Here is a 24,000-nt window from a genome sequence, read left to right on the forward strand (position 1 = left end):
AAAAGAAGTAATTTTATTATTATAAAAAAAAAAGAAGATAAATAAAAATGACCATTATTTCGAAGTATCAGTTGAGGCTAAGCCACTTCGGCTGTGACACCTTTGACACAAAGATACCAGTAGTGTTGTATTGGCCTTCACAGCTGTCAGCTAGGGGTAGGGCGTTCCAGTCCAGAATTGTTCCAACTGATAATATTTTATTATGTGAGCCTCTGTGTGTGTGTGTGTGTGTGTGTGTTTGACTGCAGCAAAATGAAATCAAGTTGCCCTTTTGATTTCATGAAAGAATACAATATTAATTGTTGAATTAAGATCAGTGTTGCACAGTTTCTTTGAAGTTAAAGTGTGTTGCCAAAATCATCATTATTATTTTTATTGTAATTATTGTTCTTGTTCTTGCATGGAATACAAATGCTTATTACTATTTTTGCATGGAATGCAAGCGTTTCTTCTTCTTCTTTTTCTTCTTAAATTCTTCTTCTTCTTCTTAATATTATGTTATTGTTGTATGATGACACATTCAAATTAGCATTATAGTAGTATCATATGTAATATAGCAAGTAGTATGGAAGCATAGTTGGTGCAATAATAGCAGTTTTAATGCAATAGTGTATTTGTAATCTTTTATTTATTTTCTATTCTTTTTGCTGCTTATATCAGGCAAATATAGACCTGCTCTGGTTACAATTATGGAATGAAAATGCTTGTAATTTTACTAGTTGTTATAAAGTTATTTTTGCTGCTGATATTTGCATGGTGATGTGTTTGTATAATATTATTGATGTAACAGATGGGAATGGAGAAGGGACATGCAACAAGTGTGTAGGATGGGTAGGTATACAGGATGTATTATAGACAACCGTCACTCTCTTCTCACATGGCTGTAAATATTTGTGGGGGTTGGGGGGAGAGGGGCGGGTGCGGCGGCGGTATGTGTGTGAGTGTGATGCATGCTGTTGTGGTTGTGTTGTGTTGTGTGTGGGGGGAGGGTCCGGGGGGAGGGGGTGGGGGGGGGGTTTGGATGTGGATGTTGCACCCAATTAAGATGTATTTCAATGAAGTAAATGAAATCAATTTGCCCTGTAGTTGTGGAAGTACAGAACATTGTATGAAGGTCCTTCTTCTGCGTTCACTCGTGTGCACACGAGTGGGCTTTTACGTGTATGACCGTTTTTACCCCGCCATGTAGGCAGCCATACTCCGTTTTCAGGGGTGTGCATGCTGGGTATGTTCTTGTTTCCATAACCCACCGAACGCTGACATGGATTACAGGATCTTTAACGTGCGTATTTGATCTTCTGCTTGCATATACACACGAATGGGTTTTAGGCACTAGCAGGTCTGCACATATGTTGACCTGGGAGATCGTAAAAATCTCCACCCTTTACCCACCAGGCGCCGTTACCGAGATTCGAACCCGGGACCCTCAGATTGAAAGTCCAACGCTTTAACCACTCGGCTGTTGCGTCCGTCGTATGAAGGTCCATGTTGTAAAATTCACTTGGAATTCAGATGCTTGATGTTGATGATGATGACAATGGTGATGATGCTTAATATCATTATTATTGTTGGTGGTGGTGGTGATCCTATCAATACTAGTGGTAGTGGTATTGTTTTTGTTGTTGCTAATGTTTTTGTTTTACCTCATGACACATTTGAATTATTGGTAGTGTAATAGTAGTAGTGCTAGTTGTAGTAGTGGTAGTGGTATAGAACTATACAGGGTTTTTTTTTATATTAACCAACTATAGTTGATTAGATTTGTTACATATTGTTGCTGCAGATATTGGTGTCGTGTTTGTTTTTATAAGAAAGGGTCAATGGGAGGGGACAAGGTGTACAATGGTTGACCCAAGTGTGTGTTTGTATGTGTGTGTTTGTGTGTGTGTGTGTGAGAGAGAGAGAGAGAGAGAGAGAGAGAGAGAGACTGACTCTGGCATGGGCAGACACTTGTACAGGATGTAGAATGGATACCTCACACTTTCCTTCTCACCTTTGTCACTTGGTCACAGGCACAGGCACCTGACACACACCATAACAACAGTTGAATCAAGAATCAATCACTCTAAAGATTTCAAGCTTTGGACATTTAGTTTTGGGAGGGATGTTTTTTTCCACTGTACACAATTAACGCTGGGAGAGCAGGTCATTTTGCTTGGTTTTTTGATTGATGATGATGGAGGATGGTAATGATAATAATGTTGCTATGGAGATCCAGTTTGGTTGGGGACTACATGACAAGAAAACTGTACAGACATAAAACCAAAGATTTTATATTATTAACAGCAAATAAAAATTTTCATTCAAAGTAAATGTAAACTACTCAGACTAAACCCTGTACTGTACCATTTTATTAAATTCATTTGAAAATAAGATCCACAAGTATCTCAATCTCTATTGTATATCTGAAAAGCAGTTTAAAGAATAACATGTTTACACATAAGACTCTGCAGTGTATATTTTTGGAGCTTTGTAGCATGTTTTCAAGAAAGTTAAAGTCATGATGATGAATACTGCAGGTTGCTTGGTCATTGGAGGAAGTTTAAAAAGAGAGCTCATCAATGACCTGTTTTGTTGTCAGAGTGCATTGTGTCTGTAGATCAGTAGGTTTTCCCCACAGTGAGTGTAGTGCTTATTTCATGCCTGAGAGCATTCATCAATTGTTTAGGGTTGAATGGATGATTAACCCTTCAACTGCTGCTGATGATTATACTTGTCAGTGAAGGGCTGTCATCTCACTGAGATAAGACCGAGCTTACAGGTCAGAGTGTCAGTCACCATTATTTGCTTGGGCTTCGTCATCAGGAGATAGCATTACTTTTTGTTCAGTAAACTCAATTACACCATTGATAAAGAACACAAAAAGAAGTAACTGCACTTCAAACTCAAACCACACTGATCTCATTCATGGTTCAGCAGTAAATGGCTTAATCGTTGTACAATACTTGTATGTGTGTGTTGTTTAGACCTGTGGTGCTCAGAAAACAAGAGGTGATGATTCTGTGACAGTAGAAAATACATCGTATGATAACCATTTGTTTGCACATGTGCGCATTGTGTTTCTAGAACTTTATTATTTGATCCATTTGAGCATGCACACACACACCACACACACCACACGCATGCATGCACGCACACATGCACACACACACACACACACACACACACACACACACGCACACACACAGTGTTCAGTCACTTACCTGTTTTCAGGATAGTAGAACAATGTAACCACTGGCAACAATACAGACGTATCTTGTTCAGTCACTTACCTGTTTTCAGGATAGTAGAACAATGTAACCATTGGCAACAATACAGACGTATCTTGAAAACTGCATCAGATGAAAGTCACTCACTCCACCACATTGTTTGGAAAAACTAAACTGTAAACATAAAAAAATGTATTTATCTATTATTTATTTCTTTATTATTTCTTTTTTTTCTTTTTTTCTTTTTATTCTATCTTCTTTTTTTAATTTTTTTTTTTTTAAATTTAATGTTTTTTGTTGTTTTTTCAAGGCCTGACTAAACATGCTGGGTTACGTTGCTGGTCAGGCATCTGCTTGGCACATGTGGTGTAGCGTATATGGATTTGACTGAACGCAGTGTCGCCTCCTTGAGTTACTGCTACTGCTACTGTAAACTGATACGGTGAATAAGCATTTTTCATCATGCAGACAGTCCTTGACATTTTAATCTTCATGACTGATGTATTGATACTGTACTTCCTCACCAGCAATTTGGGAAACATGGCAAGCTTTTCACTGATAAATCACACACACACACACACACACACACACACACACACACACACACACACACAGAATATATATATCTGTCTCTGTCTGTGTGTGTGTGTGTGTGTGAGAGAGAGAGAGAATATATATATATATCTGTCTCTGTATCTCTCTCTCTCTCTCTCTCTCTCTCTCTCTCTCTCTCTATGTATAGATGTTCCAGAAATTCCTAAAAACAAACGCATGTATAATTTTTTTTTTTTTTTTAAATAAAAAAGATGGGGGAAATCCTGTATCGGAGCTTCAGTCTGGTGATAACATTGACTGAGCATCAGAGCTTCAGTCTGGTGATAACATTGACTGAGCATCAGAGCTTCAGTCTGGTGATAACATTGTGATAACATTGACTGAGCATCAGAGCTTCAGTCTGGTGATAACATTGACTGAGCATCAGAGCTTCAGTCTGGTGATAACATTGACTGAGCATCAGAGCTTCAGTCTGGTGATAACATTGAGCATTGGAGCTTCAGTCTGGTGATAACATTGACTGAGCATCAGAGCTTCAGTCTGGTGATAACATTGACTGAGCATTCTGAAGAAAAGTTGTTTCCTTGGCCCATGGACCTGGATGAATATGACAATATATAAGGTATACCTGCTTTGTCTGTGTGTGTGGGTGTGTATGTGTGTGTGTGTGTGTGTGTGTGTGTGTGTGTGTGTAATAATGCAGATTTGATTAGAATGTCAGTGTTAGGGGGACATGTTGCTTGAAGGTAATTTGGAAACCCCTGACATGTTGAAGGTAATATGGGGAACCACCCACACCCCCACCACAAACCCCCAAGAATTATGGTAAAGTAATCCCAGTTAAGATGTTTAACTTGTTTATTATCAGAAACCATAATGAATGAATTAAAAGTTGGAAGCATTCATGTAACTGTTTTTATTTTATTTTATTTTATTTGTGTGTGTGTGCGTTTGTGCATGTGTGTGTGTGTGTGTGTGTGTGTGTGTGTGTGTGTGTCTGATTTTGTGTGTGTGTGTGTGTGTGTGTTCATGTGTGTGTGTGTGTGTGTGTGTGTGTGTGTCATGTGTGTGTGTGTGCGTGCGTGCGTGCGTGTGTGTGTGTGTGTGTGTGTGTGTGTGTGTGTGTGTGTGTGTGTGTGTTCATGTGTGTGTGTGTGTGTGTTCATGTGTGTGTGTGTGTGTGTGTGTGTGTGTGTGTGTGTTCATGTGTGTGTGTGTGTGTGTTCATGCGTGTGTGTGTGTGTGTGTGTGTGTGTGTTCATGTGTGTGTGTGTGTGTGTGTGTGTTTCCTCCTCAGCTGCAGATCTACTGGTGTGTGGATACATTATACAAAGGACTGTCTCTGTCATGATCATGTCCAGGGCCTTGTGATGTTTCAACTGAATGGGCTCTGCTGATGGAGGCCGTGAGAACAACATGTCTGCTTCAAGTCCAAGTGGTGAGGATTGTGCTATCTGGGGGGGGGGGGGTGTCTTTGCTTTGTGTGTGTGTGCTGGGGGGTTGGGAGGGATGGTGGAGGTTGGGGAGGGTTGAGGGGGCGGGGGGGTGGGGGGGGGCGAGGTTCAAGGGATGGGTGAGGTGTACATGTGTGTCTGTGTTTGTGTGTGTGTGTGTGTTTTAGGGGGAAGGGTATGTGTGTGTGTGTGAGTGTGTGTGTGTGTTTGCATATGAGTATGTGTGTCTGTGTGTTATGTGGATGTGTTTGTGTTTTGTCATCGTGTTTTTGGTAGTAGTGGTCTTCAGTTTTTCGTCTTTCCAGTTTCATCATTTTCTGTTATACAAGTAAAACAGAACAATAAAAAGGAGGATATTTAATTAAGGTGTAGGTGTGTGTGTACACAGTGTGTGTGTGTGTGTGTGTGTGTGTGTGTGTGTGTGTGTTGTAGCACTAGTCTTCATTTCACACTTTCCCAAATCATGTCCTGATTGACAAACAATCAGAAAAAAAAGGGGAGAGTGTTGAACCTTGTAACTACTAAACTTCAATGAGGTCAGTGTTGCATGAAACTGTTGATCCTTGTGACTGCTGAACTTCAATGAAATGAGGTCAGTGTTGCATGAAACTGTTGATCCTTGTGACTGCTAAACTTCAATGAAATGAGGTCAGTGTTGCATGAAACTGTTGATCCTTGTGACTGCTGAACTTCAATGAAATGAGGTCAGTGTTGCATGAAACTGTTGATCCTTGTGACTGCTAAACTTCAATGAAATGAGGCCAGTGTTGCATGAAACTGTTGATCCTTGTGACTGCTGAACTTCAATGAAATGAGGCCAGTGTTGCATGAAACTGTTGATCCTTGTGACTGCTAAACTTCAGTGAGGTCAGTGTTGCATGAAACTGTTGATCCTTGTGACTGCTGAACTTCAATGAAATGAGGTCAGTGTTGCATGAAACTGTTGAACCATGTGACTGCTAAACTTCAATGAAATGAGGTCAGTGTTGCATGAAACTGTTGAACCGTGTGACTGCTAAACTTCAATGAAATGAGGTCAGTGTTGCATGAAACTGTTGAACCGTGTGACTGCTGAACTTCAATGAGGTCAGTGTTGCATGAAACTGTTGATCCTTGTGACTGCTGAACTTCAGTGAAATGAGGTCAGTGTTGCATGAAACTGTTGATCCTTGTGACTGCTAAACTTCAATGAAATGAGGTCAGTGTTGCATGAAACTGTTGAACCTTGTGACTGCTGAACTTCATTGAAATGAGGTCAGTGTTGCATGAAACTGTTGAACCGTATGACTGCTGAACTTCAATGAAATGAGGTCAGTGTTGCATGAAACTGTTGATCCTTGTGACTGCTAAACTTCAATGAAATGAGGTCAGTGTTGCATGAAACTTTTGAACCGTATGACTGCTGAACTTCAATGAAATGAGGTCAGTGTTGCATGAAACTGTTGAACGGTATGACTGCTGAACTTCAATGAAATGAGGTCAGTGTTGCATGAAACTGTTGAACTGTGTGACTGCTGAACTTCAATGAAATGAGGTCAGTGTTGCATGAAACTGTTGAACCGTGTGACTGCTAAACTTCAATGAAATGAGGTCAGTGTTGCATGAAACTGTTGAACCGTGTGACTGCTAAACTTCAATGAAATGAGGTCAGTGTTGCATGAAACTGTTGAACCTTGTGACTGCTGAACTTCAATGAAATGAGGTCAGTGTTGCATGAAACTGTTGAACCGTGTGACTGCTAAACTTCAATGAAATGAGGTCAGTGTTGCATGAAACTGTTGAACCGTATGACTGCTGAACTTCAATGAAATGAGGTCAGTGTTGCATGAAACTGTTGAACCGTATGACTGCTGAACTTCAATGAAATGAGGTCAGTGTTGCATGAAACTGTTGAACCGTGTGACTGCTGAACTTCAATGAAATGAGGTCAGTGTTGCATGAAACTGTTGAACCGTATGACTGCTGAACTTCAATGAAATGAGGTCAGTGTTGCATGAAACTGTTGAACCGTGTGACTGCTGAACTTCAATGAAATGAGGTCAGTGTTGCATGTGTTAAAAGTGGGTAGTAGTGATGGGGTAGGGGCTGAGTAGAGGTAGGTGTAGAAGGTAGAAGGGGTAGAGTAGGGGTAACAGAGGATAGGTGCACAATCCACTCTCTCCTCGTACCACAGCAGGGTCTTTTAGAAAGATGAATTGAGGTGTTTATTTCTCTAACTTAACAGCACACCTGGAACACACAATATTAAAACCCAGGTTAAATCAATACCAAAACATATGCTAGACATAATTGCACTGATGTAACAGAAACATCATTATGTTGTCTGGACAAGTAAACAATTCCACAAATAACCTTTCTCCATTCTGACACTCAATGTCTAGCTGTACACTCTCTTCTCAAAGAGATCTATGTAAAAATGTAAAACAAGCTTCATATAGCTTACCATCAACAATCAGTGGCATATAAGTTAATGTGCACCGAATATATGACAAACAAATACTAACTCCAGTGTTTAACTCCTGTCAAACCACCATAGAATAATAGCTGTCGCACCAAGTATGTGGCAGACAATTACAAACTCCCAGTGTTTAACTCCAGTTAAATCACCATACAATAATAGCTGTTTCCATTAAGACTGAACAAATCTGTACTTTGTCTCTGCAAAGTATCTCAATGTTAAAATGTTTACATGGGAATCATATAGTTACCAAGTAATTTGGTAAATATATAGCAACCTGTGTGAACCAACACAGGACTGCCTGTCAGTGGTCTCAAATCTTATTGAACACATACAGCTATGTGTTACCCCACTGGCATATAACACATGACTACAGCACATGGTAAATCACAACTACCAAGTCACACATGTTCCCCATGTTGCATTATCACCCATGTGCACACACATGGAAAAGCATGAACATACAGTTAGCCTGTAGATTTGTTCACCTTGAATATAACCATCACCACCTAACATACAAAATAGGTATGTCATGCCCCAAAATATTTCCAACTGTTACAACCAAAACATTCTACACAGATGCAACCCACACATATCTCTGTGTTTCGTTGTGCCTAAATGCTTACATTGTTCCCACAGTATGTCAACAATTGACACAGCACTGACATGTTACTGAACATTATTATTTATGTAAGCCAAGATGCACAACATGTAAACCCAAACATGATGTCCAAGCATCAACCTTTAGAAAACAGGAAGGGGGGTTGGGGAGATACCCAAATACCCTAAACCAGTTAAACCAGTACTCCATTTAGTCATGTATTGGCTACATTGTGTATTTTAACCACTTTTCCCTTAGTCACTAGCCTCAAATACAATTAAGCCATACACATGCTGGCTATGCTCTCTCACAAGTCATGGTATCTGCATCAACACATTCCAGTTACATTAACTGTGCAATACCACATCAGCCAAAAGTGTCATAATGTTCTTGTGATACAACATTACAATTCAACTAACACCAAACTGTTTCCAGAACTTCAGGAACTAAGTTACAAAAACAGAACAAAACACCAGTACAAACAATTACAGTAATGTACTTAACCCCATTTCAATTACTATTGTTCAGTGTAAACACAAACACCATAAATCTGTACTGCAGTTAAGTCTTTTGTGGAAAATAAACAGAAAAGACATGTTTCCCTATGGAACTGAACCTCCATGCATTACTCACTGCCCCAACATTTCACGGTTCACTTTATATTCATGTAACAGAACACAATCCCACTGAGCCAGTGTGTTAGTCACAGAATCCAAGTATACCATCAATCAAGCATTCAACTAAGTCCGAAAAATAGATGCTAGTTTGACACTCACAGCCCCCATGGTACTGTCTTGACGTCTGGCTCTCCTGGCCTGCTTCAAGGAAGGAAAAGAAAGAAACCCCACTTGCCTATTCATTTTATCCTCTTCACGAGCTGGCGCTGTATGCAAACTATCTTCCAACCCAGAACGTTTCCAATTGGCTGAAGTTAACAGACCAATCTGGGACCAACCCTGCTAGACTTGCACATCCAACACTTTTCTCACAGAACCCAGCATTGTCAAGGAGAAGAGGAGGGGAAGGGGGGGGGTGATGAAAAGAGGAAGGGAAGGAGGAGGAAAGATTGCCCAGCCCTGATTCTGTTCTAAACAGTTCATGATAAACACACCACACCATGTGGTGACCATTGAAGCAGATGCCATCCTGCCAGAGATCGACATGGGGGGTTAAGGGGGGGACGGGGTTGAGGGTGATGGGAGTGGAAGGGAAAAGGGCAGGGGAGTGTATAGGAAGAGAATGGTCAGAGGAGATACCATCTTTACTTAGTATTTCTTGATAACTTGCTCCCTCTGTACTTGGCCAAGGGAAGGGGGGGAAAGGGAAAGAGGGTATGGGGAGGGGTGTTGGTGGGGATAGATGCCATGAAAGGGGGGTGGGGGGAGAAGAGTAGGGAGGTAGGAAGGAGGGGTCCATCAGTGCGCAGTGTGTCTGAGAAAATCCCATGCTTCCACCATAGGCGCCTGACACACTATAACATCCACCCCTTGCTTTTGAAAGCAATGTCCTCATTGCTGCAGATCGCATACCAATCAATTGCTTCATGCAAATGGTGAGACAAATTCTCCAACGAAGAGTATTAGCAAAACATTAATACATAAGGATCTTACAGGAATCCCTGTCATCATACATTATCTGATGTATGTCACCCTTACATATTACAAATAAATGCAGAACATTGTCAGCAACAAAAAAGCAGTACCTAAAAACCTTCAAACAAGAAAGGCCAGTATAGAAATTGTAACTTAACAGACTGAATAACCATAAAACATGAAAAGCAGCATTAAACTTTCAGCTAAAACACCACCCTGTACGCAAAATACCAGATCCACTAGCAGGCTACAGCAGCAAGTCTACTCACTGAAAGGTGGTTCACATTAGTTTTGTACATAGCACTACATTTTGGGAGTATTGACCCTGTCAGTCTCCCATCCCAGTTCCTATCCATTTGAGCTGACATTCTTGCATCTTTTGAGCCACAAGTCATGTGCATTTCAGGCTTCAGATGAAACCTGGTGCTAGTCTCACACAAACCAGTGCACACTGTTTTGCATGATGGTCTGGGAGTCTTGACTGCCGTTTGGCAGTCTACGTCATTCTCCCTCTTCCAACATTGACCAGGAATCCCTGGATCAGGTGGCATGGGCAGCAGCACCCATTCATCTCGGCATGGATCATCACCATTGCAGTCACCTACTGAATGGCTCTTCATCAGTTTATCTGAAATTCTTTCTTCCAGTTTGTGATCCCGCCCCTTGAGACCATTGTGGAAGTCTCTGTGTATTTCATTGTGGGAAACCTTGCTCTTTACTTTGGGGAAATCCTTACCCTTGTGGTTTGGGGAAATCCTATTCCCCACTGCTGACTGGATTTTTCCTTTCCCGACTTTCTTCTTTTTCTTTTTGCCCACAGCCCTGTTCTTAACTAAAACCTCATCTCTCTGACCAACTAGACTTGACACTAGCCCCTGCATGGACCTGACTTTTCCCTCTAACAACAACAGTTTGTCCCCCAGTCGTGCCATCTGTTCCCTGGCCTGTTGCTGTTGTTGGTCCTCTTCCAGCTCTCTCTGCAGCCTCAGGGCTTCATCTCTGGCCTGGATGAAGGTGGTTTGAGGCTCTTGCCTCACTACCTGGCGCAGCTCCCTTTTCAACAAGGCGTTCCGGAGGCCACTGATGAAGTGGTCCCTCAGCATGTCAGCGGTGACGGCCCCAGTCGTCTTCATCTGGATGGTTCTCTCCATGCTGCGCAGAGCATGAGAGTAGTCCATGATGGACTCCTCCGGCTGCTGTACCCTGCTGAAAAGTATGGACAGTAGTGTGGTGACACGCCGTCCATCACCGAACACCCCCAGCAGAATGCCGGTCACCTTCTCTGGGGTGTTGGTGTCCTCCAGGTCCCGCAGCATCAGCTCCCTGCGTGCGGTTCCCTGCAGATGGCTGTAGATGAAGTATGCAGCCATCTCGTCTCCCATGGGGTATGCGGCCAGGACCCTCTCCGCCTCAGTGACAAAGTCCTCAGCCGACGTCTCGCCTGGCTCACCAGTGAACACTAGCAGTGTGGGTGCCGCACACCACTGCATGGGTGACTGCTGTGCTGTGGTAGTAGACATGGTCATCCTTGGGCTGGGTTGGGCTGTGCTGGGCTGTGTTGGGCTGTGTTGGGCTGTGTGCTGCTAAAGCTAAGAGACACCTCACCTGCTGATCCTGTCGGCGACGCCAAGTTGTTAAAAGTGGGTAGTAGTGATGGGGGTAGGGGCTGAGTAGAGGTAGGTGTAGAAGGTAGAAGGGGTAGAGTAGGGGTAACAGAGGATAGGTGCACAATCCACTCTCTCCTCGTACCACAGCAGGGTCTTTTAGAAAGATGAATTGAGGTGTTTATTTCTCTAACTTAACAGCACACCTGGAACACACAATATTAAAACCCAGGTTAAATCAATACCAAAACATATGCTAGACATAATTGCACTGATGTAACAGAAACATCATTATGTTGTCTGGACAAGTAAACAATTCCACAAATAACCTTTCTCCATTCTGACACTCAATGTCTAGCTGTACACTCTCTTCTCAAAGAGATCTATGTAAAAATGTAAAACAAGCTTCATATAGCTTACCATCAACAATCAGTGGCATATAAGTTAATGTGCACCGAATATATGACAAACAAATACTAACTCCCAGTGTTTAACTCCTGTCAAACCACCATAGAATAATAGCTGTCGCACCAAGTATGTGGCAGACAATTACAAACTCCCAGTGTTTAACTCCAGTTAAATCACCATACAATAATAGCTGTTTCCATTAAGACTGAACAAATCTGTACTTTGTCTCTGCAAAGTATCTCAATGTTAAAATGTTTACATGGGAATCATATAGTTACCAAGTAATTTGGTAAATATATAGCAACCTGTGTGAACCAACACAGGACTGCCTGTCAGTGGTCTCAAATCTTATTGAACACATACAGCTATGTGTTACCCCACTGGCATATAACACATGACTACAGCACATGGTAATCACAACTACCAAGTCACACATGTTCCCCATGTTGCATTATCACCCATGTGCACACACATGGAAAAGCATGAACATACAGTTAGCCTGTAGATTTGTTCACCTTGAATATAACCATCACCACCTAACATACAAAATAGGTATGTCATGCCCCAAAATAATTCCAACTGTTACAACCAAAACATTCTACACAGATGCAACCCACACATAATCTCTGTGTTTCGTTGTGCCTAAATGCTTACATTGTTCCCACAGTATGTCAACAATTGACACAGCACTGACATGTTACTGAACATTATTATTTATGTAAGCCAAGATGCACAACATGTAAACCCAAACATGATGTCCAAGCATCATGCCATAATATCAACCTTTAGAAAACAGGAAGGGGGGTTGGGGAGATACCCAAATACCCTAAACCAGTTAAACCAGTACTCCATTTAGTCATGTATTGGCTACATTGTGTATTTTAACCACTTTTCCCTTAGTCACTAGCCTCAAATACAATTAAGCCATACACATGCTGGCTATGCTCTCTCACAAGTCATGGTATCTGCATCAACACATTCCAGTTACATTAACTGTGCAATACCACATCAGCCAAAAGTGTCATAATGTTCTTGTGATACAACATTACAATTCAACTAACACCAAACTGTTTCCAGAACTTCAGGAACTAAGTTACAAAAACAGAACAAAACACCAGTACAAACAATTACAGTAATGTACTTAACCCCATTTCAATTACTATTGTTCAGTGTAAACACAAACACCATAAATCTGTACTGCAGTTAAGTCTTTTGTGGAAAATAAACAGAAAAGACATGTTTCCCTATGGAACTGAACCTCCATGCATTACTCACTGCCCCAACATTTCACGGTTCACTTTATATTCATGTAACAGAACACAATCCCACTGAGCCAGTGTGTTAGTCACAGAATCCAAGTATACCATCAATCAAGCATTCAACTAAGTCCGAAAAATAGATGCTAGTTTGACACTCACAGCCCCCATGGTACTGTCTTGACGTCTGGCTCTCCTGGCCTGCTTCAAGGAAGGAAAAGAAAGAAACCCCACTTGCCTATTCATTTTATCCTCTTCACGAGCTGGCGCTGTATGCAAACTATCTTCCAACCCAGAACGTTTCCAATTGGCTGAAGTTAACAGACCAATCTGGGACCAACCCTGCTAGACTTGCACATCCAACACTTTTCTCACAGAACCCAGCATTGTCAAGGAGAAGAGGAGGGGAAGGGGGGGGGGGGGTGATGAAAAGAGGAAGGGAAGGAGGAGGAAAGATTGCCCAGCCCTGATTCTGTTCTAAACAGTTCATGATAAACACACCACACCATGTGGTGACCATTGAAGCAGATGCCATCCTGCCAGAGATGGACATGGGGGGTTAAGGGGGGGACGGGGTTGAGGGTGATGGGAGTGGAAGGGAAAAGGGCAGGGGAGTGTATAGGAAGAGAATGGTCAGAGGAGATACCATCTTTACTTAGTATTTCTTGATAACTTGCTCCCTCTGTACTTGGCCAAGGGAAGGGGGGGAAAGGGAGAGAGGGTATGGGGAGGGGTGTTGGTGGGGATAGATGCCATGAAAGGGGGGTGGGGGGAGAAGAGTAGGGAGGTAGGAAGGAGGGGTCCATCAGTGCGCAGTGTGTCTGAGAAAATCCCATGCTTCCACCATAGGCGCCTGACACACTATAACATCCACCCCTTGCTTTTGAAAGCAATGTCCTCATTGCTGCAGATCGCATACCAATCAATTGCTTCATGCAAATGGTGAGACAAATTCTCCAACGAAGAGTATTAGCAAAACATTAATACATAAGGATCTTACAGGAATCCCTGTCATCATACATTATCTGATGTATGTCACCCTTACATATTACAAATAAATGCAGAACATTGTCAGCAACAAAAAAGCAGTACCTAAAAACCTTCAAACAAGAAAGGCCAGTATAGAAATTGTAACTTAACAGACTGAATAACCATAAAACATGAAAAGCAGCATTAAACTTTCAGCTAAAACACCACCCTGTACGCAAAATACCAGATCCACTAGCAGGCTACAGCAGCAAGTCTACTCACTGAAAGGTGGTTCACATTAGTTTTGTACATAGCACTACATTTTGGGAGTATTGACCCTGTCAGTCTCCCATCCCAGTTCCTATCCATTTGAGCTGACATTCTTGCATCTTTTGAGCCACAAGTCATGTGCATTTCAGGCTTCAGATGAAACCTGGTGCTAGTCTCACACAAACCAGTGCACACTGTTTTGCGTGATGGTCTGGGAGTCTTGACTGCCGTTTGGCAGTCTACGTCATTCTCCCTCTTCCAACATTGACCAGGAATCCCTGGATCAGGTGGCATGGGCAGCAGCACCCATTCATCTCGGCATGGATCATCACCATTGCAGTCACCTACTGAATGGCTCTTCATCAGTTTATCTGAAATTCTTTCTTCCAGTTTGTGATCCCGCCCCTTGAGACCATTGTGGAAGTCTCTGTGTATTTCATTGTGGGAAACCTTGCTCTTTACTTTGGGGAAATCCTTACCCTTGTGGTTTGGGGAAATCCTATTCCCCACTGCTGACTGGATTTTTCCTTTCCCGACTTTCTTCTTTTTCTTTTTGCCCACAGCCCTGTTCTTAACTAAAACATCATCTCTCTGACCAACTAGACCTGACACTAGCCCCTGCATGGACCTGACTTTTCCCTCTAACAACAACAGTTTGTCCCCCAATTGTACCATCTGTTCCCTGGCCTGTTGCTGTTGTTGGTCCTCTTCCAGCTCTCTCTGCAGCCTCAGGGCTTCATCTCTGGCCTGGATGAAGGTGGTTTGAGGCTCTTGCCTCACTACCTGGCGCAGCTCCCTTTTCAACAAGGCGTTCCGGAGGCCACTGATGAAGTGGTCCCTCAGCATGTCAGCGGTGACGGCCCCAGTCGTCTTCATCTGGATGGTTCTCTCCATGCTGCGCAGAGCATGAGAGTAGTCCATGATGGACTCCTCCGGCTGCTGTACCCTGCTGAAAAGTATGGACAGTAGTGTGGTGACACGCCGTCCATCACCGAACACCCCCAGCAGAATGCCGGTCACCTTCTCTGGGGTGTTGGTGTCCTCCAGGTCCCGCAGCATCAGCTCCCTGCGTGCGGTTCCCTGCAGATGGCTGTAGATGAAGTATGCAGCCATCTCGTCTCCCATGGGGTATGCGGCCAGGACCCTCTCCGCCTCAGTGACAAAGTCCTCAGCCGACGTCTCGCCTGGCTCACCAGTGAACACTAGCAGTGTGGGTGCCGCACACCACTGCATGGGTGACTGCTGTGCTGTGGTAGTAGACATGGTCATCCTTGGGCTGGGTTGGGCTGTGCTGGGCTGTGTTGGGCTGTGTGCTGCTAAAGCTAAGAGACACCTCACCTGCTGATCCTGTCGGCGACGCCAAGTTGTTAAAAGTGGGTAGTAGTGATGGGGTAGGGGTTGAGTAGAGGTAGGTGTAGAAGGTAGAAGGGGTAGAGTAGGGGTAACAGAGGATAGGTGCACAATCCACTCTCTCCTCGTACCACAGCAGGGTCTTTTAGAAAGATGAATTGAGGTGTTTATTTCTCTAACTTAACAGCACACCTGGAACACGCAATATTAAAACCCAGGTTAAATCAATACCAAAACATATGCTAGACATAATTGCACTGATGTAACAGAAACATCATTATGTTGTCTGGACAAGTAAACAATTCCACAAATAACCTTTCTCCATTCTGACACTCAATGTCTAGCTGTACACTCTCTTCTCAAAGAGATCTATGTAAAAATGTAAAACAAGCTTCATATAGCTTACCATCAACAATCAGTGGCATATAAGTTAATGTGCACCGAATGTATGACAAACAAATACTAACTCCCAGTGTTTAACTCCTGTCAAACCACCATAGAATAATAGCTGTCGCACCAAGTATGTGGCAGACAATTACAAACTCCCAGTGTTTAACTCCAGTTAAATCACCATACAATAATAGCTGTTTCCATTAAGACTGAACAAATCTGTACTTTGTCTCTGCAAAGTATCTCAATGGTAAAATGTTTACATGGGAATCATATAGTTACCAAGTAATTTGGTAAATATATAGCAACCTGTGTGAACCAACACAGGACTGCCTGTCAGTGGTCTCAAATCTTATTGAACACATACAGCTATGTGTTACCCCACTGGCATATAACACATGACTACAGCACATGGTAATCACAACTACCAAGTCACACATGTTCCCCATGTTGCATTATCACCCATGTGCACACACATGGAAAAGCATGAACATACAGTTAGCCTGTAGATTTGTTCACCTTGAATATAACCATCACCACCTAACATACAAAATAGGTATGTCATGCCCCAAAATAATTCCAACTGTTACAACCAAAACATTCTACACAGATGCAACCCACACATAATCTCTGTGTTTCGTTGTGCCTAAATGCTTACATTGTTCCCACAGTATGTCAACAATTGACACAGCACTGACATGTTACTGAACATTATTATTTATGTAAGCCAAGATGCACAACATGTAAACCCAAACATGATGTCCAAGCATCATGCCATAATATCAACCTTTAGAAAACAGGAAGGGGGGGTGGGGAGATACCCAAATACCCTAAACCAGTTAAACCAGTACTCCATTTAGTCATGTATTGGCTACATTGTGTATTTTAACCACTTTTCCCTTAGTCACTAGCCTCAAATACAATTAAGCCATACACATGCTGGCTATGCTCTCTCACAAGTCATGGTATCTGCATCAACACATTCTAGTTACATTAACTGTGCAATACCACATCAGCCAAAAGTGTCATAATGTTCTTGTGATACAACATTACAATTCAACTAACACCAAACTGTTTCCAGAACTTCAGGAACTAAGTTACAAAAACAGAACAAAACACCAGTACAAACAATTACAGTAATGTACTTAACCCCATTTCAATTACTATTGTTCAGTGTAAACACAAACACCATAAATCTGTACTGCAGTTAAGTCTTTTGTGGAAAATAAACAGAAAAGACATGTTTCCCTATGGAACTGAACCTCCATGCATTACTCACTGCCCCAACATTTCACGGTTCACTTTATATTCATGTAACAGAACACAATCCCACTGAGCCAGTGTGTTAGTCACAGAATCCAAGTATACCATCAATCAAGCATTCAACTAAGTCCGAAAAATAGATGCTAGTTTGACACTCACAGCCCCCATGGTACTGTCTTGACGTCTGGCTCTCCTGGCCTGCTTCAAGGAAGGAAAAGAAAGAAACCCCACTTGCCTATTCATTTTATCCTCTTCACGAGCTGGCGCTGTATGCAAACTATCTTCCAACCCAGAACGTTTCCAATTGGCTGTAGTTAACAGACCAATCTGGGACCAACCCTGCTAGACTTGCACATCCAACACTTTTCTCACAGAACCCAGCATTGTCAAGGAGAAGAGGAGGGGAAGGGGGGGGGGGGTGATGAAAAGAGGAAGGGAAGGAGGAGGAAAGATTGCCCAGCCCTGATTCTGTTCTAAACAGTTCATGATAAACACACCACACCATGTGGTGACCATTGAAGCAGATGCCATCCTGCCAGAGATCGACATGGGGGGGTAAGGGGGGGACGGGGTTGAGGGTGATGGGAGTGGAAGGGAAAAGTGCAGGGGAGTGTATAGGAAGAGAATGGTCAGAGGAGATACCATCTTTACTTAGTATTTCTTGATAACTTGCTCCCTCTGTACTTGGCCAAGGGAAGGGGGGGAAAGGGAGAGAGGGTATGGGGAGGGGTGTTGGTGGGGATAGATGCCATGAAAGGGGGGTGGGGGGAGAAGAGTAGGGAGGTAGGAAGGAGGGGTCCATCAGTGCACAGTGTGTCTGAGAAAATCCCATGCTTCCACCATAGGCGCCTGACACACTATAACACATGAAACTGTTGAACCTTGTGACTGCTGAACTTCAATGAGGTCAGTGTTGCATGAAACTGTTGAACCCTGTGACTGCTGAACTTCAATGAAATGAGGTCAGTGTTGCATGAAACTGTTGAACCGTGTGACTGCTAAACTTCAATGAGGTCAGTGTTGCATGAAACTGTTGAACCGTGTGACTGCTGAACTTCAATGACATGAGGTCAGTGTTGCATGAAACTGTTGAACCGTGTGACTGCTGAACTTCAATGAAATGAGGTCAGTGTTGCATGAAACTGTTGATCCTTGTGACTGCTGAACCTCAATGAAATGAGGTCAGTGTTGCATGAAACTGTTGAACCGTGTGACTGCTGAACTTCAATGAAATGAGGTCAGTGTTGCATGAAACTGTTGATCCTTGTGACTGCTGAACCTCAATGAAATGAGGTCAGTGTTGCATGAAACTGTTGAACCGTGTGACAGCTGAACTTCAATGAAATGAGGTCAGTGTTGCATGAAACTGTTGAACCGTGTGACTGCTAAACTTCAATGAAATGAGGTCAGTGTTGCATGAAACTGTTGAACCGTGTGACTGCTGAACTTCAATGAAATGAGGTCAGTGTTGCATGAAACTGTTGAACCGTGTGACTGCTGAACTTCAATGAAATGAGGTCAGTGTTGCATGAAACTGTTGAACCGTGTGACTGCTGAACTTCAGTGAAATGAGGTCAGTGTTGAATGAAACTGTTGAACTGTGTGACTGCTGAACTTCAATGAAATGAGGTCAGTGTTGCATGAAACTGTTGAACCGTGTGACAGCTGAACTTCAATGAAATGAGGTCAGTGTTGCATGAAACTGTTGAACCGTGTGACTGCTAAACTTCAATGAAATGAGGTCAGTGTTGCATGAAACTGTTGAACCGTGTGACTGCTGAACTTCAATGAAATGAGGTCAGTGTTGCATGAAACTGTTGATCCTTGTGACTGCTAAACTTCAATGAAATGAGGTCAGTGTTGCATGAAACTGTTGAACCGTATGACTGCTGAACCTCAATGAAATGAGGTCAGTGTTGCATGAAACTGTTGAACCGTGTGACTGCTGAACGTCAATGAAATGAGGTCAGTGTTGCATGAAACTGTTGATCCTTGTGACTGCTAAACTTCAATGAAATGAGGTCAGTGTTGCATGAAACTGTTGAACCGTATGACTGCTGAACCTCAATGAAATGAGGTCAGTGTTGCATGAAACTGTTGAACCGTGTGACTGCTGAACTTCAATGAAATGAGGTCAGTGTTGCATGAAACTGTTGAACCGTGTGACTGCTGAACTTCAGTGAAATGAGGTCAGTGTTGCATGAAACTGTTGAACCGTGTGACTGCTGAACTTCAATGAAATGAGGTCAGTGTTGCATGAAACTGTTGAACCTTGTGACTGCTGAACTTCAATGAAATGAGGTCAGTGTTGCATGAAACTGTTGAACCTTGTGACTGCTGAACTTCAATGAAATGAGGTCAGTGTTGCATGAAACTGTTGAACCGTGTGACTGCTGAACTTCAATGAAATGAGGTCAGTGTTGCATGAAACTGTTGAACCGTGTGACTGCTGAACTTCAATGAAATGAGGTCAGTGTTGCATGAAACTGAAGTGTAGTCAGTGCCCTTTGCTTCAGTACTACTTATAAGTGGTTCGAATCTTGGTGACGGTGCCTGGTGGGTAAAGGGTGGAGATTTTTCCGATCTCCCAGGTCAATATATGTACAGACTGGCTAGTGCCTGAACCCTCTTCATGTGTATACTACACGAGCAAAAGATCAAATACACACGTTAAAGATCCTGTAATCCATGTTAGCGTTCGGTGGGTTATGGAAACAAGTACATACCCAGCATGCACACCCCCGTAAGTGGAGTATGGCTGCCTACGTGGCACGGTAAAACAGTCATACCTGTAAAAGCCACTCATGTTTATACGAGTGAACGAGGGAGTTGCAGCCCACGAATGCAGAAGAAGAAAGAGCAAGGCCAGAGAAAAGAATGCTGACTGACATCCTGACCTGAAAGTGAGGTGACGGACAGCCCTTCACTGATGAGCATACTTGTCAGCTGCAGTTAAGGGGTTAAGGAGTAGATGTGTGTGTGTGTGTGTGTGTGTGTGTGTGTGTGTGGTGTGGTGTGTGGTGTGTGTGTGTGTGGTGTGGTGTGGTGTGTGTGTGTGTGGTGTGGTGTGTGTGTGTGTGGTGTGTGTGTTTGTGTGTGTGTGTGTGGTGTGGTGTGTGTGTGTGTGTGTGTATGTGATGTGTGTGCGTTGTGTGTGTGTGTGTTGTATTGTGTATTGTATTGTATAGTATTACTCTTTTTGTCACAACAGATTTCTGTGTGTGAAGTGTGTGTGTGTGTACATATTATGTGTACACAGTGGATGGTAGTGATATAATTTTAACACGTAAAACAAAGGCCGTTTTAGCTTCACGTGATTGTCAAATGTGTGTGTGTGTGAGAGAGAGAATGTGTGTGTCTGTGTGTGTTCATATTGTGTGTACACAGGGGATGGTAGTGATGTATTTTTAACATGTACAACAAAAGCCGTTATAGCTGTACGTGATAGTCAAATGTGTGTGTGTGAGTGAGTGTGTGTGTGCGTGTGTATGTGTGTGTGTATGTGTATTTGTGTGTGTGTGTGTGTAAATATTGTGTGTACAAAGGGGATGGTAGTGATATAATTTATATATTTATATATGTACAACAAAGGCCGTTTTAGTTTTATGTGGTGATAGTCGAACGTTCTTTCAGTTGTTCCAGACCTACAGACCAGGCTACAGCTAGCGGTGTCACAGGCTAATGAGAAGGGATTCTGTGAGCTGTTGGAGACGTGTGATGCGGACGCCTTGGGAGAGTGTGTGTCCAGGGATCCGTCGCTGTTTGGGCAGATCTGTGGCGGGGGGTTCTCATCAGCAGTCAATTTCCTTCTGCGAAATTGTGAGACGTACATTGACCTGTTGGCAGAGTTTGATGGGGTATGTGTTTGTGTGTGTGTGTGTGCCTGTGTGTGTGTGTGTGTTTGCGTGTGTGTGTGTGTGTGTGTGTGTGCCTGTGTGTGTGTGTGTGTGTGTGTTTGCGTGTGTGTGTGTGCCTGTGTGTATATGTGTGTGTGTGTGTGTGTGTGTGTGTGTGTGTATGTTTGTGACTAATTTTTTTTTAATAAATTTCATTATTCATTCTTGCAGTCTGTGTTTTTTGTGTTGATGTGTGTGTGTGTGTGTGTGTGTGTGTGTGTGTGTGTGTGTATTGGTATAATTATTTGTTGTTTTTCTTGTGAGTGTTGATATACAGTTGGATGCCAATGTGTGTTATTGTATGTGTATGTATTGTTTTATGCAAGGCACTTAGATATATATATAGATAGATAGATAGATGGATAGATAGATAGATATAGATAAATATATGTAAGATTACTGGGGCTGATCTACCTTCTCTAGACATGTATTATAAGTGGTTATACTCAAAAAAAGCAAAATCGATCAGCCAGGATGAATCACATCCAGCTTTTAGGATTTTCGAGATGCTCCCTTCTGGTCGACGGTACAGAAGTATAAGGATGAAAACCAATCGCTTCGCCAATAGCTTTTTCCCCAAAGCAGTCACTACCCAGTCTCTCGAACAAATCCAGTATGATTAAATAGAATTGTGCAATCAACAACCATTTACCTGAAGATCTAGCCATCAGCCCCATCTACATGTAATATGTGGCTTCTGTTCAAACATGTGTGTGTGTGTGTGCGTGCGCGTGTGTGCATGTGTGAATGTGCACAAGTTCTTGTACTGATATGCACATATATGTATCCTAAATTCTACTGTATCTGTGTTTGTGTATGATTTTTTATTTATGTTTGTATCCCTCCCCCCCTGCCCCCCTAATATTCCTTGTGACCCTGGTACACTTGGTAATAAAGACATATTCTATTACTGCAATATTTGCAATGTTGATGTTGTTGATGTTACATTTATTGATTCATTTATTGAATCATCCATTTCTGATTTAACGGAAGAGGAGGAGCCATTCTACAACTTGCTTAAACTTGTTGTCTGTTTGTTTGCCTGTTCAGAGAACAGGGTTGCAGTGGGCATGTTTAAGAGGTTACTCAGACGTGGTGGGGTGTTTGCTGGCGGCGTACAAAGCCAAAGGCTTGAGCTTGCAAGCAGAGGCATGGCAAGAGCATTCCGAGTTCTACTCAGCCAGTCTGGGAGGCCATGTGGATGTGATGAAATCCCTCATGTTAAATTTCCCAGGTAAGGTTTTTTTCAATTTCTTAAATGTGGGATTAACGTTGTTGTTGTTGTTGTCTTCTTTTTCTTTTCTTTCTTCTTCTTCTCCTCCTACTCTTCCTCTTCCTCCCCAATCCCCATCCCACCCCAATCCCCATCCCACCCCAATCCCCATCCCACCGCAGTCCCCATCCCACCCCAGTCCCACGCCCATACTTCCCTTAACTCATTCCATCCCATACGCCACTTCACCCACCCCTATCCAAACATGCATCCTTCCCAACCCCTACCCCAACCCCCATCCCACCCCTAACCCTTAACCCCTGACCCATACCCCAAGCTCTCACCCTCCTGATCAACATTTGCAGCGGTGTGGGTTTTTGTTGTTGGTTTTTGTTGTTGTTGTTTCTTTAAATGAACAATATACACCGACAACATCAATGATACAAGGATGCACAGATGACATCAGTGTGTTGTTTGGCAGAGGTTGTGAAGGATGACATCAGTGTGTTGTTTGGCAGAGGTTGTGAAGGATGACATCAGTGTGTTGTTTGGCAGAGGTTGTGAAGGACACACACATGACATCAGTGTGTTTGGCAGAGGTTCTGAAGGATGACATCAGTGTGTTGTTTGGCAGAGGTTGTGAAGGATGACATCAGTGTGTTGTTTGGCAGATGTTGTGAAGGATGACATAAGTGTGTTGTTTGGCAGAGGTTGTGAAGGATGCACACATCAGTGTGTTGTTTGGCAGAGGTTGTGAAGGATGCACAGATGACATCAGTGTGTTGTTTGGCAGAGGTTGTGAAGGATGCACAGATGACATCAGTGTGTTGTTTGGCAGAGGTTGTGAAAGATGCACAGATGACATCAGTGTGTTTGGCAGAGGTTGTGAAGGATGCACAGATGACATCAGTGTGTTGTTTGGCAGAGGTTGTGAAGGATACACAGATGACATCAGTGTGTTTGGCAGAGGTTGTTGAGGACACACACATGACATCAGTGTGTTGTTTGGCAGAGGTTGTGAAGGATGCACAGATGACATCAGTGTGTTTGGCAGAGGTTGTGAAGGATGCACAGATGACATCAGTGTGTTGTTTGGCAGAGGTTGTGAAGGATACACAGATGACATCAGTGTGTTGTTTGGCAGAGGTTGTGAAGGACACACACATGACATCAGTGTGTTGTTTGGCAGAGGTTGTGAAGAATGACATCAGTGTGTTGTTTGGCAGAGGTTGTGAAGGATGCACACATCAGTGTGTTGTTTGGCAGAGGTTGTGAAGGATGACATCAGTGTGTTGTTTGGCAGAGGTTGTGAAGGATGCACACATCAGTGTGTTGTTTGGCAGAGGTTGTGAAGGATGACATCAGTGTGTTGTTTGGCAGAGGTTGTGAAGGATGACATCAGTGTGTTGTTTGGCAGAGGTTGTGAAGGATGACATCAGTGTGTTGTTTGGCAGAGGTTCTGAAGGATACACAGATGACATCAGTGTGTTGTTTGGCAGAGGTTGTGAAGGA

The 24,000-nt window shown here is 42.9% G+C and overlaps 1 protein-coding gene across 15 annotated transcripts in view; it reads left to right on the forward strand.

Moving 5' to 3' along the window:
- Positions 1–24,000, forward strand: part of LOC143282204 (leucine-rich repeat serine/threonine-protein kinase 1-like) — a 132,741-nt gene that overhangs the window by 14,728 nt on the left and 94,013 nt on the right. For 9 of the 15 annotated variants that reach the window (XR_013055224.1, XR_013055223.1, XR_013055226.1 and 6 more), the window contains 4 exons: positions 3,520–3,651; positions 5,062–5,202; positions 21,013–21,236; positions 22,326–22,509. Coding sequence is in view for 8 of the 15 variants with exons in the window: in XM_076587799.1 (XP_076443914.1) it covers positions 5,148–5,202; positions 21,013–21,236; positions 22,326–22,509 (463 nt within the window). In the remaining 7 variants the exon portion in view is untranslated. The remainder of the gene's footprint in view (positions 1–3,519; positions 3,652–5,061; positions 5,203–21,012; positions 21,237–22,325; positions 22,510–24,000) is intronic. The other 6 variants (XM_076587802.1, XM_076587800.1, XM_076587803.1 and 3 more) reach the window with 4 other exon arrangements.

Source organism: Babylonia areolata, chromosome 5 (genome assembly GCF_041734735.1).
Source record: "Babylonia areolata isolate BAREFJ2019XMU chromosome 5, ASM4173473v1, whole genome shotgun sequence".
In the NCBI taxonomy this organism is placed as follows: domain Eukaryota; kingdom Metazoa; phylum Mollusca; class Gastropoda; order Neogastropoda; family Buccinidae; genus Babylonia; species Babylonia areolata.